Raw genomic sequence first — 12,358 nt, 5'->3', positions numbered from 1 at the left:
TTGTGCTGCCTACTGCGATGTGATTTAGACAAAGCGTTTCGACGCCTAATGCTTGCTGGAATGGAAATACATATAAAAGGATGCAAAAGGTTCCAAAAAAAGGAAACTCCAACACGCAGAGACATGTGCAAATCCGCAGATAGCGAGATAAAGAAAGAGATAGACAAGGATGGAAATCAAGACGGAGACAGAGAGAGACAGAGAGAAAAGAGTTTCAGAGGGGTAGATTGAAGCAGGATGGTGACGTAGCTGGTCGACTAGGGACGAAATCGACATCGAGTTAGCGAGATGAGCAGTGAGGGATGAGACGCATGCATGTTTTGCCTTGTGCAGTTTCCATCTCCGGTGAGGTTTAGTTCTAGCCAGGGAAGCGTCCCGCACTGCGCTTCGTCGAAGGCCCGACTTTCGAGGAGTTTGCTCCCTCTGGAAGGACAGGGAAACTGTTTCCGACAATTTATTTATGCTTTCTCTTCTTCTCGTTTTCTCGCGCCTTGTCTGTGCCGTGCGCATCTTGCTATGTGCTAGGGTGCGTGTGTGTGGAATATCTGGTTCCCGTTGGAAACCTTCCGTTTTATTTCCGCTTTTAAAAAGGAAGGAAAAGAAACGAATGAACCGCTGGAGAAGAAACGCTCCGACTTGTCCTCTCCATGCGGTGGTAATCCGCTTCTGCCAATGCATGCGCATGCGGGAGCTAGCTAGAAAACCGAAAATAGGGGGGTGAGACGGGAGAGAGACGCCAGGGGGGTGTGCAGCAAGCAAGTCGCCCCGTGGCGTTCTCCTTTTCCTTTTCCCTTTCCTTCCCTCTTTCCTTCTCTCATGCCATTCTTCAGTGTTTTCTTGTTCGAGTATGTACCCGCTTGCTGTGGTGTGCGCCTCCTCTCCCTGTTTCTCTGGACAGGACGCGCCATCGAGGCCCCGTGGAGTGGATGCTCCTCCCTCCTTCTCAGCAAGGGTCATGTCCGATCGGCGCCTTGCCCAAATCGTTTTCAGCCTTCAATGTGTCAATTGCACATCTCATTTCGAAAGGACTCGAGGTGGAAGGCCCCAGCTTCCTCCAGGAAACAAGCATGCCTCCGAACTTCATAATCGAATTCCCTTCCACACGACCGTCTGCTGTGTCTTGTCGCTTCACTCGCTTGCCTCGACGTGCCTGGGGGCGGCAGCCTCTCAAAAGGCAAAGTTTTCGCTTCTTCGTAGCGCCTCGCGAGAATCCGAAAGCGCAAAGAACTTCTCCAAAAGGGAGCCTCGACGCACAGCCTCTTGAGGTGTATGTACACCCAATTGCACTCGAGGCCGGCTGCTCGGTTTCCCCGCTCATGCGCCGTTGAGCGTGAGACGAGCGCGGTCTAAACGCCCGTTTCAGTGTTTGTCTCCTCACTGCAGAGAGAAGCGCCTCGTCGCAAGCTCCAACGATTTGCGAGTTTCTCGTTTTCACTCGCAAACTGAAAACTCCTCGACTTCTACCCACAGCCTGCATGCGCGGCAGCCGAAGTCGAAGACGGCCACCAAAGAGAGACATTTAGATATCCACCGACGCCGACCACTCTCTCTCGGCGTTTTTCCTTCTTCCTTCCTTTCCAAGGCATACTTTCACATACATACCAACATATATATATATATATTATACACATACATATACATGTGCATATATATATATATATATATATATTATTTATTTCCGGTTGGAGTGTCAATCGCTATTGAGCGCTTCTTTCGATGCCTAGAGCCTTCATGTGTGCACGCGTCTGTAGTGCTCCATAAGCAAACCTGCATGTCAAAGCGCGCCTTGCCCGAGCAACGACATCCCCTCGTTTTGCCTCTCGCAAAAAGGTTACGACCCGGCCGGCTCTCCTCCGTCTCGGCGATCCAAGCCCCAGCACGATGGGAATTCAAAATCTCCTGGTAGGTGCCGTCGCTCAGACTCGCCGACAAATCTCTGTTGTCTCGTTTCCCAGTTGAGGCGGTAATGTCAAACAAGTGAACACTTTCGGAAACGCCTTCGCCGCCGATATGGCCTCAAGAACCTCAATTTCCACAAACCGATACGGAAATATATATTTCTATTCGCTGCTGAACATTTGTATATATATATATATATTTATTTTAAATATGTACTATATACTCCATGCATATATATATATATATATATGTACGTTGATTGATAAACATATGCATATGCCGATGCTTGCATGGCTGTGCATGTTTGGGTCACTGAGCAAGTGGGAAGCCCGAGTGTTGATAGAGCGTGCTCGAGAGTTCCGCTCGTCTCTCTGGAGCACATGGCGTTTAGTGCGTTGCGAATGTCGCTTGGCAGCTGCCTTTCGAGCTCTACCTGCGGATGTACGGTCAGGGCGCGTCTCACATGCTCTGGGGTTCGGGTTTTCTCTCTTGCCTTTCGTTTGCGTCCAGAAATTTCTCAAACCCCTAGCGCAACCTGCGCACATTAGCGCGTGAGAGCTCCGCAGCCTCCCCTCTGCATCTGCATGCATCCGCTGCATGCCTTCTCTGTCTCTGAGTTGCCGTTTAAAACAAACTGCATTTCGGTGCCGCTGTGAATGGGGGCAGTCCAAGAAGCTTCTGCATAGTTCCCTTTTTAGTGCATGGAGTTAGAAATACAGCCTCTCCGTTGTGTTTGGCCTTTTGGTCGGTCGGTTGCTGATTCTTTCCCCGTCTTTCGTTCTCAACATTCCACGGCTTCTTTGCCTGTTAAACTCCGCCGCACTTCTCTGTGTATCGCCGCGCGCGTCCTCGTCCCTCGGGGCGTTTTCGCCTTCGCGCCTTTTCGGCCTTTCGGGTCTCTGTCCTTTATCCGACGGTCGCATCAGCGGCGGCTCTGGGCGGGACTCTCTGCGGAACAAAACTTCCGAGTTTTCCTCTTTTTCTCTGCAGCTTCGCCGGGCATACCGTCGGCGTCGACGCGATGAGCTGGCTTCATCGCGGCGCGATTGCATGCGCCGTCGAGCTCGTCAAACAAGAAGATACAGACAAGTGCGTCACTCATAACCCTCCTAGCCTTCCCGCATCTCTGTCGCCATCTGTGCTTCTCTCGCGCGTCTCTTTCCTTTGCTGAGGCCTCGCCTCTCTGCGCCAGGGATGCGCGTTTTCGTCGCATGCCTTTCTCTGCCACTGGCGTTCGGCGCTTCTCACTCGCTGCGCGCTCGCCTCGTCCCCTTCCCGGCGGTTGCCTGCACTCCGCATTTTTTCTTTCGTCGCTTTTCAGAGTTCGCCTTTTCCCACACTCTCTGTCGCGGCTGGTCCTTCAGGTTTCTGCGCTTCGTGATCCACATGATTATGCTATTCAAGTACCACCGCGTAGAGCCGCTCCTTGGTGAGGACACGCTTTCAGGTCTTCGAGCGTCAACGTCCACAACCCAGCCTCCACGATTTCCCACGAGAACACTAGCATATACAATCATATATATATATATATATATGTACATTAATATATATATATATTATATGTATATGGATGAACATACATATATATGCGTATATGTATGGATATATAAATATATGTGTATACGGAGAGGGGGGGAAACAAGCGGAGGGACGCGTAGACTGTTGTGGTGGTTATTTGTTGGTGTCCCTCAATCACTTTCCTGCATGCGTTGTCACTGTTCCCTGCTTTCCCTCGAGCAGTTTTCGATGGCGCGAAAATCCCGGCGAAGGCCGCTGAGGACGAGAAACGACAGCAGTGAGAAGACACGCCCTCGGAAGTGGAAACCGAATTCGCAGTTCAGTTTGCTTGCAAGGCACGCACATATGTGCATTATATATATATATATATATATAAGTATATGCATATATATATATATATGTATTTGTAGATATGCTCAATCATGCATGCACTAGTAGGTAGAATGAGCTACATTTAACCCATCTTGCGTACACCCATGAATGCAGATAATAGATGCACATTTGTATCTGTAGACGGTTTGCGTTTGACGCATATATATATATATATATATATATATATATATATACATATGCATGGGTAATTTGGAAAGCGCATATGCATGTAGATAAACGCGTGCATATATTTCAGTGTTGAGGACTGGCCGGCAGGTCCGCAAAGAGAGGCTTGTAGCGTTTCTTTCCATTCCTTCCAGAGCACGGCTGAAGGCGTCGGAGGAGGCGAGGCAGCTGCTGAAGCAACACGAAGAAGCCCGACGAGCGAATCGAAAACCGCCGGGGGATACACGAGTCAGTCGTCCATTCCTTCCGTGGAAAAACCAAGGAACTCCTAAGCATGAAGATCGCATTTAATGCATTTGCAGAGGAACACACGCATATCCCACCCTCGCGCGCGTTCGGAACCATATGTCGACAAATCTGAAGCACCAGCACGTCTCGCTCCATTCGTCTCTTTCCTATAGCCATAACTCTTTCTGTATATATTGATACGATTATGTAGCTATGTCTCGCTCCATCTCTGTGTTTTGTATATCGACAGTATTTACTCGGTTGTAACACCTACGTCCCTGTCGATGTCGATATCTATCACCATTTACATCCCTGTCTCTCTATCGATATCTACACACGTAGCTATCTCTCCTTTGATATACATATATATATATATGTATCTATATGTACATATATATGTACATGTGTACATATATGTATGTATATGTATATATGTATATACAGGCATGTGCGCGTGTAGCGTCCTACGTGCAGCTCTCTTTGTGTGGATTTCCATTTCTCTATCTCTCTGCTTCTCTATCTCTTTGTCTCCATTTGATGCGTTGATTGAGAGACGCAAAAAGTCTTCGCGTGTTTCGGCCTCGGAGGCGCCTCCCAGACCGGTTCCCAGCTGGTCGCCTCTCTCCGTTGCAAAATAGCGTCTCAGTCTTACAAACAACGGATCATTTCTCGCAGAGGATTCGAGTTCTTCTCGCAACGGACTCGGGACTGCGGAGAGGAGAAGGAATCGGGGGAACCAGAGAAAAAGAGAACGAGAACCTTGACAAGAGGCGAGACGTGAAACGTGTCTAACAGCTTTCCGTCTCCCTTTGCTTGTCTTTCCGTGTCGCTCAGGAGCTCCTTACCAAGTGCGCCCAAGGCATCTCCATCTCTCCCGAAATGGTACGTGGCAACTGCCTGTTTACATTTACTTGCATATGCATCTGTGTGGCAAGTCACATGTTTACTTACGTATACATATGAGTATGCGTCGCTCTCACTCTCTGTATGCATATTTCCGTATTTACTCATATATACCTCTACAGCTGTCTAGACTCAATCACGCTAGCAACCGTGCGGATGTATATATATATATATAGACAGGTAGATAGATAAATAGGTAGATAGATATACAGATGTGATTACATGCGTGCATCCATACACGGCTATATGCTTTTTTAATCCATATCTCTCTGCGCAACGGTATGCGTGCATCTGCAAATATAGGGAAGGCACGCGTGTGTTGCGTAACCTTGGCAGCATTCGAACCCCTCGTCGCCATCTCTGCGAGTCTGCAACAAGCATGCGCAGAAAGAGCGTCTCATCGCTCTCCCTCTCCTCGGGTGTCCCTCTGTGGTCGTTTTCTCCGTTCCGCCTTTGTGTGTGCCGTCTCTCTCCTCCTTTCACCCCGACGTGCCGCCATTTTTGTGTCCGTTCCGCCTTTCTGGGCCGTCTCTCTCCGCCTTTAGTCGCGGCTTCCTGTCGTTTCTTGGTTCGGCTCTCTAGGTCGACACAGTGATCTCCGCATGTCGGTCGCTCGGCGTCGCCTTCGTGGTTGCCCCGTACGAGGCTGATGCGCAACTCGCCTTCCTCGCTCGCACAGGAAAGATTGTAGGAAGCAGACCGCCTTCTCGCACCTCGCTCTGCCTCCAGGGAAGAGACGTGCAGCTCTCGGCACGCGTGGAAACGAACAAAGGCGACAGTTGTGCAGGCGTTCCACATGCCATGTAGCGGACTCGCGCCATCTGGGCACAACTCCGACAGACCAAGCGCACCGCGGCTGCTCGCGTCAGGCGCGTCTGCATGTCGCGGCGATGCGGCAATCGCCATCGCCGAAACACACACGCATACATATCGGCAATACGTAAATCTAGATACTGATATGACTTGTGCATACATGCCTCGCCAAACCACACATCAAATAAACATATCTACACGCTCACGCGTGCAAACGTATTCATATACATATATTTAGGTCTGTGCACATACATCTATTTGCATGTACACATATATATATATATATATATATATATATGTAGATGTATGTGTATTTGTGTGGGTATATATATATATATATATATATATATATATATTTATAGATATATTAACGTCTGTGTAGGAAATGGTGGTGTCACCTTTTCCAGGACACATGGTGTGTGTGTCGCTCTGTTTTGCTTGTCATGGACCTGTCGATCTCGTGTCCCGGCCAAAAAGGCGACTTTGTTTCCGCTGAACGGTCAGCAGAGATTGCCATGGTTTTTCGTGTTTTTCCCCTTTCCTCGGTTCGGTCTCAGGCAGCTGCAGTCTCGGAAGACAGCGATTTGTTGGCGCACGGCTGCGGCCAGGTTTTGTTCAAAATGGACAAGGAGGGAAATTGCGAGCGTCTCGTCCTCCCTCTGAAAGACAGTACCTCTCTCGCGTTTACCTCGTCCACCTCAGGGCCCCAAAGCTCGTCTCTATCTAAAGACGCTAACGCGAAGAAATTGGTGCGCAGTGAGAAGAGATGGCATTCGTTCCGATGGCGAAGCGTTTGTTGACCATCGAATTTTTCTTGACATCCCGTCCGTCTCGTGGGGTGACGCAGCCTTCCGAGGCTTCGGCTGGCTCCTTGGCGCTTCCTCGGACGCGTAGAGGATTTACCGACGTCTATCTCGCTTACGCGTGTTCACGGTGTCCCTCGGAATCCCCGTCTCTCGAGACCCTTTCGTGACGCCAACCGTCCCCTTGGGATTCCGCCTCTGACCTATCAACGCCTTTCCTGAAGTCATGAGACTCCATGCGTTTTCCGTGCACTCCTGCATTTACATTCGTATCTTCATGCACCTATACTGCATATATATATATATATATATATATATATATATATTCTTTTGTGCGCAGAGATATGCATGTACGCAAGCAATGCGTATGCGTCTAAATATATATATATATATATATATATATATTTGTGCATGTGTCGAGACGTGCCTCTGGGTGAGTTGTTTGCCTGAAGGTTTCCTGTGGGCGACTCCGCTCCGGCTCCTTTTGTCGTTGTTTCAGGGACAACTCGAGTGTCTTCGCGACTTTGATCAGAAGATGTTCACGGCCATGTGCGTTCTTGGCGGATGCGACTACACGCACGATGTTCACATCAACGTAAGCGAACCTCGGCAGCCCTGTCAATCCTGTTGTCTCTTTCCTCTCTCTATCTCGGTGACTGGCTGCTCGCGCACGCGTCTCTGGGCATTTCGAATCCCCACGCGATTTTTGCGCCGTTGTCGCGCCGTCGTTTTCCCTTCTCGATGCGCGCCTCTTCGCCGCCGTCGCTGTGGCGCGTGAGGGCGAGCAGATCTCCCAACCGTTGGCGCCTTTTTTTTCGTGTACAGGGTCTCGGCATCAGCACCGCTTGCCGATTCGTGCACAAACTCGGGAAACTCGAACGCGTCATCCAGTACCTCTTCAAAGACGAAAAGTGGAAGAAGAAACTGACGCAAGTGGGTGGCCTGCCTCGTCTCCTCTCTCTCGCCTTCTCTCCTCTTTGTTGTCTCGTCTCCTCCCCCTTCCCTTTCTAGTCGCTCTTCTCTTTCTCCCCCCTCTTCTCTTTCTTCTCGCTCTTCTCTTTCTCCTCACTCTTCTTCATCAGCAACTTTCCCTGCGGCTCTGTTTCTTGTTCTTCGCCGGAGCAAGTCCCCTGAGGTGCCTCCGCCCTTCGCGACTGTTTGTTTGTTTCGACGTTGCGGTTGCGTTTCATGCTTCGACGTCTGCGATGGCTTCGACGCTCGGAGCGTACCCGCTGTTCTCGGTCGGTTTTCACGCTCTATGCCTCAGCCTCCCACAACCTGGCCCCGCAGCTGTCTCGACAGCTTTTGCGTGGATTTCTCTCTTGCTCCTTTCGTGCCCTCGGTCTCGTTGTCAGTGCCGCACATGTCGGTTCCACTTTCCTGACTTGTCCGTTTCCTTCTAGCCCCAGGAGGCAGTCCTACGTGGACACAAGATGGCGATGATCGCATTCACACATCACCGGGTCTTCGACACATCGACAGGCTTGGTCGTCGCCGCTTCTACCCTCCTGTCCCCTCGATCGACACCCCAAACCTCAAAAGCTTCTTCTCTCCCGTCGTCTCTCCCGTCTTCTCTTTCGCCGTCTCTCCCGTCTTCTCTTTCGTCTTCTCTTTCGTCTTCGTCTCGCGCTTCTTCTCTGCCGCCGTTCGCAGCGCGGCATTCTTCGTCAGTTTCCTCGCCGAGAAGAGAAGGGCCGTCCAATTCAGAGACGGGAATTGCTGAGGAAACCGAGAAGGGAGAGAAGGAAAACCAACAGCCTGGTAGCGATAGCGCGTCGAGGAAGAAGAGGGAGGGCGAGGGAGAAAGTGACGATCCCGCGAAGGAGACAGAGAAGGCAGGCGGCAGACGCGGCAACGCACAGGAGGCGACAGGCTCCAGCATTTTGGAAGACGTCGACCTCGAAACAGACAGTGACGACGAGGTGGGCGAAAGAAAACAGAGAAAACGGGCATCGCCAAGAGGGCTGCAAAATCGCGAGAAAGAGAAGAGAGAGAAAGAGACAGAGATCTTTAGAGAGAAAGCGATGTGCAGAGAGAAAGCAGGAGACGAAACGCAGACAAGGGTGTCAGGTAAAAAGGGGGGTAGACGCACAGCCCTACGTCATGGTCCTGCATTTTCCCGTAGCACGCGGAACCTTCCGCGGCCTGTTCTGCGCCTCCCTTAGTGCCTCCTCCGTCTCCTTTCCCTTGTTGCGCTCTCGGCTGCAGTGTGTCAGTTTCCGATCCTCGTGCGTCTCTCTATGAAAGGCTCCTCGCCGCTGTCCATCAAGTGCTCGAGCGGCCTCTCGCCTCGCCGCTTGTCTTGTTTCTTCGTGTATATCTCTTCGTGGTTGTCTCTGTCTCCGGAAAGACCCCAAGAGGCCAATCGCTGGATTTGCGCTGTTTCAAATGCGTCTCTTTGCTGCCGTTTCGATCCGTATCCTTTCTCGTTTTTCTGGTCTTTGTCGAACAGGCATCCCTAGAGAGGATCGTCGGCAGATGCCAAGAGAACTTTCGTCCTTACGCAGAAGGCGTGGTGAATCCGCGAACGCACAAAGCTAGAATTGCTCATGTGAGTTCGAATCTCCTTCCTCCACGGATGTGTTTCGTGGCGGGCGTGCTCGCGCCTCGATGGGATGCTTTTCTCCTCGGCCTCGCCCCTCGCCGGTCGTCTTGTTTCTTCGCGTATATCTCTCCGTGGTTGCTGTCTCTGTCTCCGTTTGAGTGAATGCCGTTGGGTGTCTGGGCTGAATGCGCTTCGTCGTGTCCTTGGGGCCTTTTCTTTGTTGAGGATTCCTGCTTTTTCGCCTTCCGACTTTGTCTGCAGCTAACCCGAAAGGAGCAGATCTTGATTGAGGAATATCGGGCACGATCCCTCGTGCGTGTCCACGAAGGGAATATCCTCTCAGCGCATGCACGCGCCCGACAAGCTCACCAACCTTCCTCTTCCTGCCCTGTCTCTTCTTCCTCTTCTTCTTGTTCCTCATCTTCCTTTTCTTCTTGTTCCTCATCTTCCTCTTCGCCCTCTTCCTATTTCTCGGCTGTCTCTTCTACTGTCTCTTCCTCTGCTTGCCCTAGCCCTCGGCGCGCTTCGCGGGAGGCGAGCAGCGAGGCGAGGGAGAAAGCCCGAGAGATACACGCCGAGCGCATGCAGGCGCACGCGTTTGACGAGTTTGCGATGTCCGGTGAGCGATCGCGCCAAACCATGCAGCGACATGAGGGCGGCGCACCTCCGCCCCTGAGCTCGGGAGCGTCGGAAGCAGTCGAGCGCGAGAAAAAGGAAAGCGACGGCGGCAAGGACGCGGCCGGGAGACCGCCGACGCGCGACACCTTGCACGCGGAAAGCGGGAGAGAAAAGGAGACAAAGTACGAGCGGCAGGATGTCGAAGAAGCGAAAAGTCGTGTCGTGCTTGCGAAGGAGAAAACGGCGAAAGGCGGCCAAATGAAACTGAGTTTCATTGCTGTTAAGCGAACGAGAGTCGTGCATGTAAAGCGTGACGTCACGGAAAGTCTTCCAGGTTCTCGTCACTTGCCAAACAGAAAGAACATCCACTCGGAATCGTGCGCTTCGCCACCTTCCTCGGAGGTTCCGGCTCGGACTCTCGCTGGCTCTCGCTCCGCCTCTTTCGCTGCGTTTGCCTACTGCGAGGAGGAACAGCTGGGCAACCAGGGCAGAGAAAATGAGAAAGGAGAGAGTAGTGGAGGTGAGGAAGGAGACAGTGGTGGTGGTGCGACAGGGGACCGAGGTGACAGGACGCAGAAACGCGAGCGGCAAGAAGACGACGCAGAAGATGCGAGGGGGAAGCGACGCAAATCGACACAAACGCGTTTTCCTAGCGACGCAAGTAATGCGAGTTTTGCTTCGAGCTCGCAACCCTTACCCCTTGCTTCCTCGCCATCACCGTCCTCGTCCTTTGCTGCTCCCGCCCCTCCAGCGCCTTCGCCTTCACCTCTGTCTTCTCTCTCTCAGCCTTCTCAATTGCCTTCTCAATCTTCTATGTCTTCCGACTCGTTTTCTCAAACCTCTTTTCTCTCTTCTCAACCATCTTCGCAGCCTTCTGTGCCTCGTTTCTTCGCTTCTTCGTCCAGTCACCGACCACCAGCAGGCGCGCTCCCCTTGGCCGGCAAAAAAAAGAAATTCGGCGCAGGCTTCGATGCCGCTCCGAGCGCGAGTGGTCCTCCGCGGGGATCTTGGATTCTCGGCGGAAAGGAAACACCCTCGCTACCTGGCGCATCCCTCTCTTCTTTTTCCTGGAGAAACAAAAAGTGAACTGACCCCCCCATGTCAAGTCTTTTCTTTTCGCTCTCGGCAAAGACAAGAGAAACAAGGCATGTTTTCTTCACCCGATTTCATATATACATATATACTGATATATATATATATATATATATATATATATATATGGAAATATCTGTGTCTGTGGATCTATGGATGAAGATGGGGAACCTCCATACATCTACTCGAGAGAGATCTACATTTACATTTGTGGGTATGTTTGTATTTGGAAAACGGCGATCTTCACGCATCGTTCTGTTTGTCTTGACTCCCTTGTCTTTCGCTGCAAGGAGCCCGTTGGGAAGCGCGGCCGGCGACGGCGATGCTTCTCAGGCTTCACGGTTTTTTCGCGAAAAATCCTAATCTGCAGCCACCAAATGTGGACACAGAGAAAGACCAGTGGATACTCGCAAGGCCGTGCCGATTCTCCTTGTCCGTGGGAAAGGTAACAGGAAGGAGGCCCGTTGGCTCCGCGAACACCCCGGCCCTCAATCGCGCGGTCGACACAGAACGGAAGATCGTTAAAGCACAACGCACTCTCTGCTCTCTCATCCGCGTCAGGAAAGCAAGCATCGGCATACACAACATAGATCGAGAGATGACAGAGAAGACCTGGCGGTCACATGACAGACAGCGTTAGAGCAACGCAATATTCATTCCGTTGGTTACGCGCTTTCTCAAACATTTTAGGATTCGTCAGACGAAGACACCCCTGACTCAGTATATATATATATATATATGTACATATATATATGTACATATGTATGTATGTGTGTATGTATCTATTAAATGCATATGGTGTCATGCTCACATGCATATGCCTTTGTATCGAAGCAGGTGCACGCCTTTCGAGATGGGCCAGTGTGACGTCGTGGTCCCACCATGTTTGAACTGTCTTAGAGCGTGGCATTCCTCCATTGCCCGTAACTGCTGCTTTTGTGCCTCCTGAAGAAAATGGAACGAACCCCCAAGGGAAGCGCGACTGTGGACATGAAGGCGGAAAATGCAGGTTGACTTTGCAGCCGCGGAACTTTCAAGTTTCCCGGTGGTTTAGCTTCTCCCTTCACGCTATTCCTCGCTGTACTCCACACATGTATGGAAGTACATTATATATATATATATATATATATATGTTTTTGTTCACCTGTTTACGGGGCATGCTGACAGAGTCAACTCACCGTTTTGTCCAGTGGTTAAACGGGAGAAACGCGTGCGCCTCCGCTGTCTCCTTTAGTTGATGTGGGCACTAGGCAAAAAGGAGTGTCCTGAGGTTCGGTCAGTGCAACAGCTAGGACCTGGACACCGCACAATTCGTGTTCTTCCACTCCCCAGCCTCAGGTGGCGGACGCCTGGACGGGGGGTAGGCAGGATGGAAAACGGC

General features: G+C 51.2%; 1 protein-coding gene across 1 annotated transcript; it reads left to right on the top strand.

Moving 5' to 3' along the window:
* Positions 1-1,881: 1,881 nt before the first annotated feature.
* Positions 1,882-10,971, top strand: NCLIV_032890 (T10O22.7, related; the record flags this gene model as incomplete). The annotated part of the gene is made up of 13 exons (XM_003883485.1): positions 1,882-1,902; positions 2,410-2,450; positions 2,890-2,988; positions 3,264-3,328; positions 3,640-3,694; positions 4,110-4,203; positions 5,038-5,085; positions 6,477-6,668; positions 7,222-7,317; positions 7,548-7,655; positions 8,126-8,644; positions 9,175-9,273; positions 9,529-10,971. 13 exons carry the CDS (start codon positions 1,882-1,884, stop codon positions 10,969-10,971), a joined length of 2,880 nt encoding a protein of 959 aa, XP_003883534.1.
* Between the last annotated feature and the right edge of the window lie 1,387 nt (positions 10,972-12,358).

Source organism: Neospora caninum, chromosome VIII (genome assembly GCF_000208865.1).
Source record: "Neospora caninum Liverpool complete genome, chromosome VIII".
In the NCBI taxonomy this organism is placed as follows: Eukaryota; Apicomplexa; class Conoidasida; order Eucoccidiorida; family Sarcocystidae; genus Neospora; species Neospora caninum.
The sequence above is the reverse complement of the archived record's forward strand: the minus strand, read 5'-3'. Positions and strand labels throughout refer to the sequence as shown.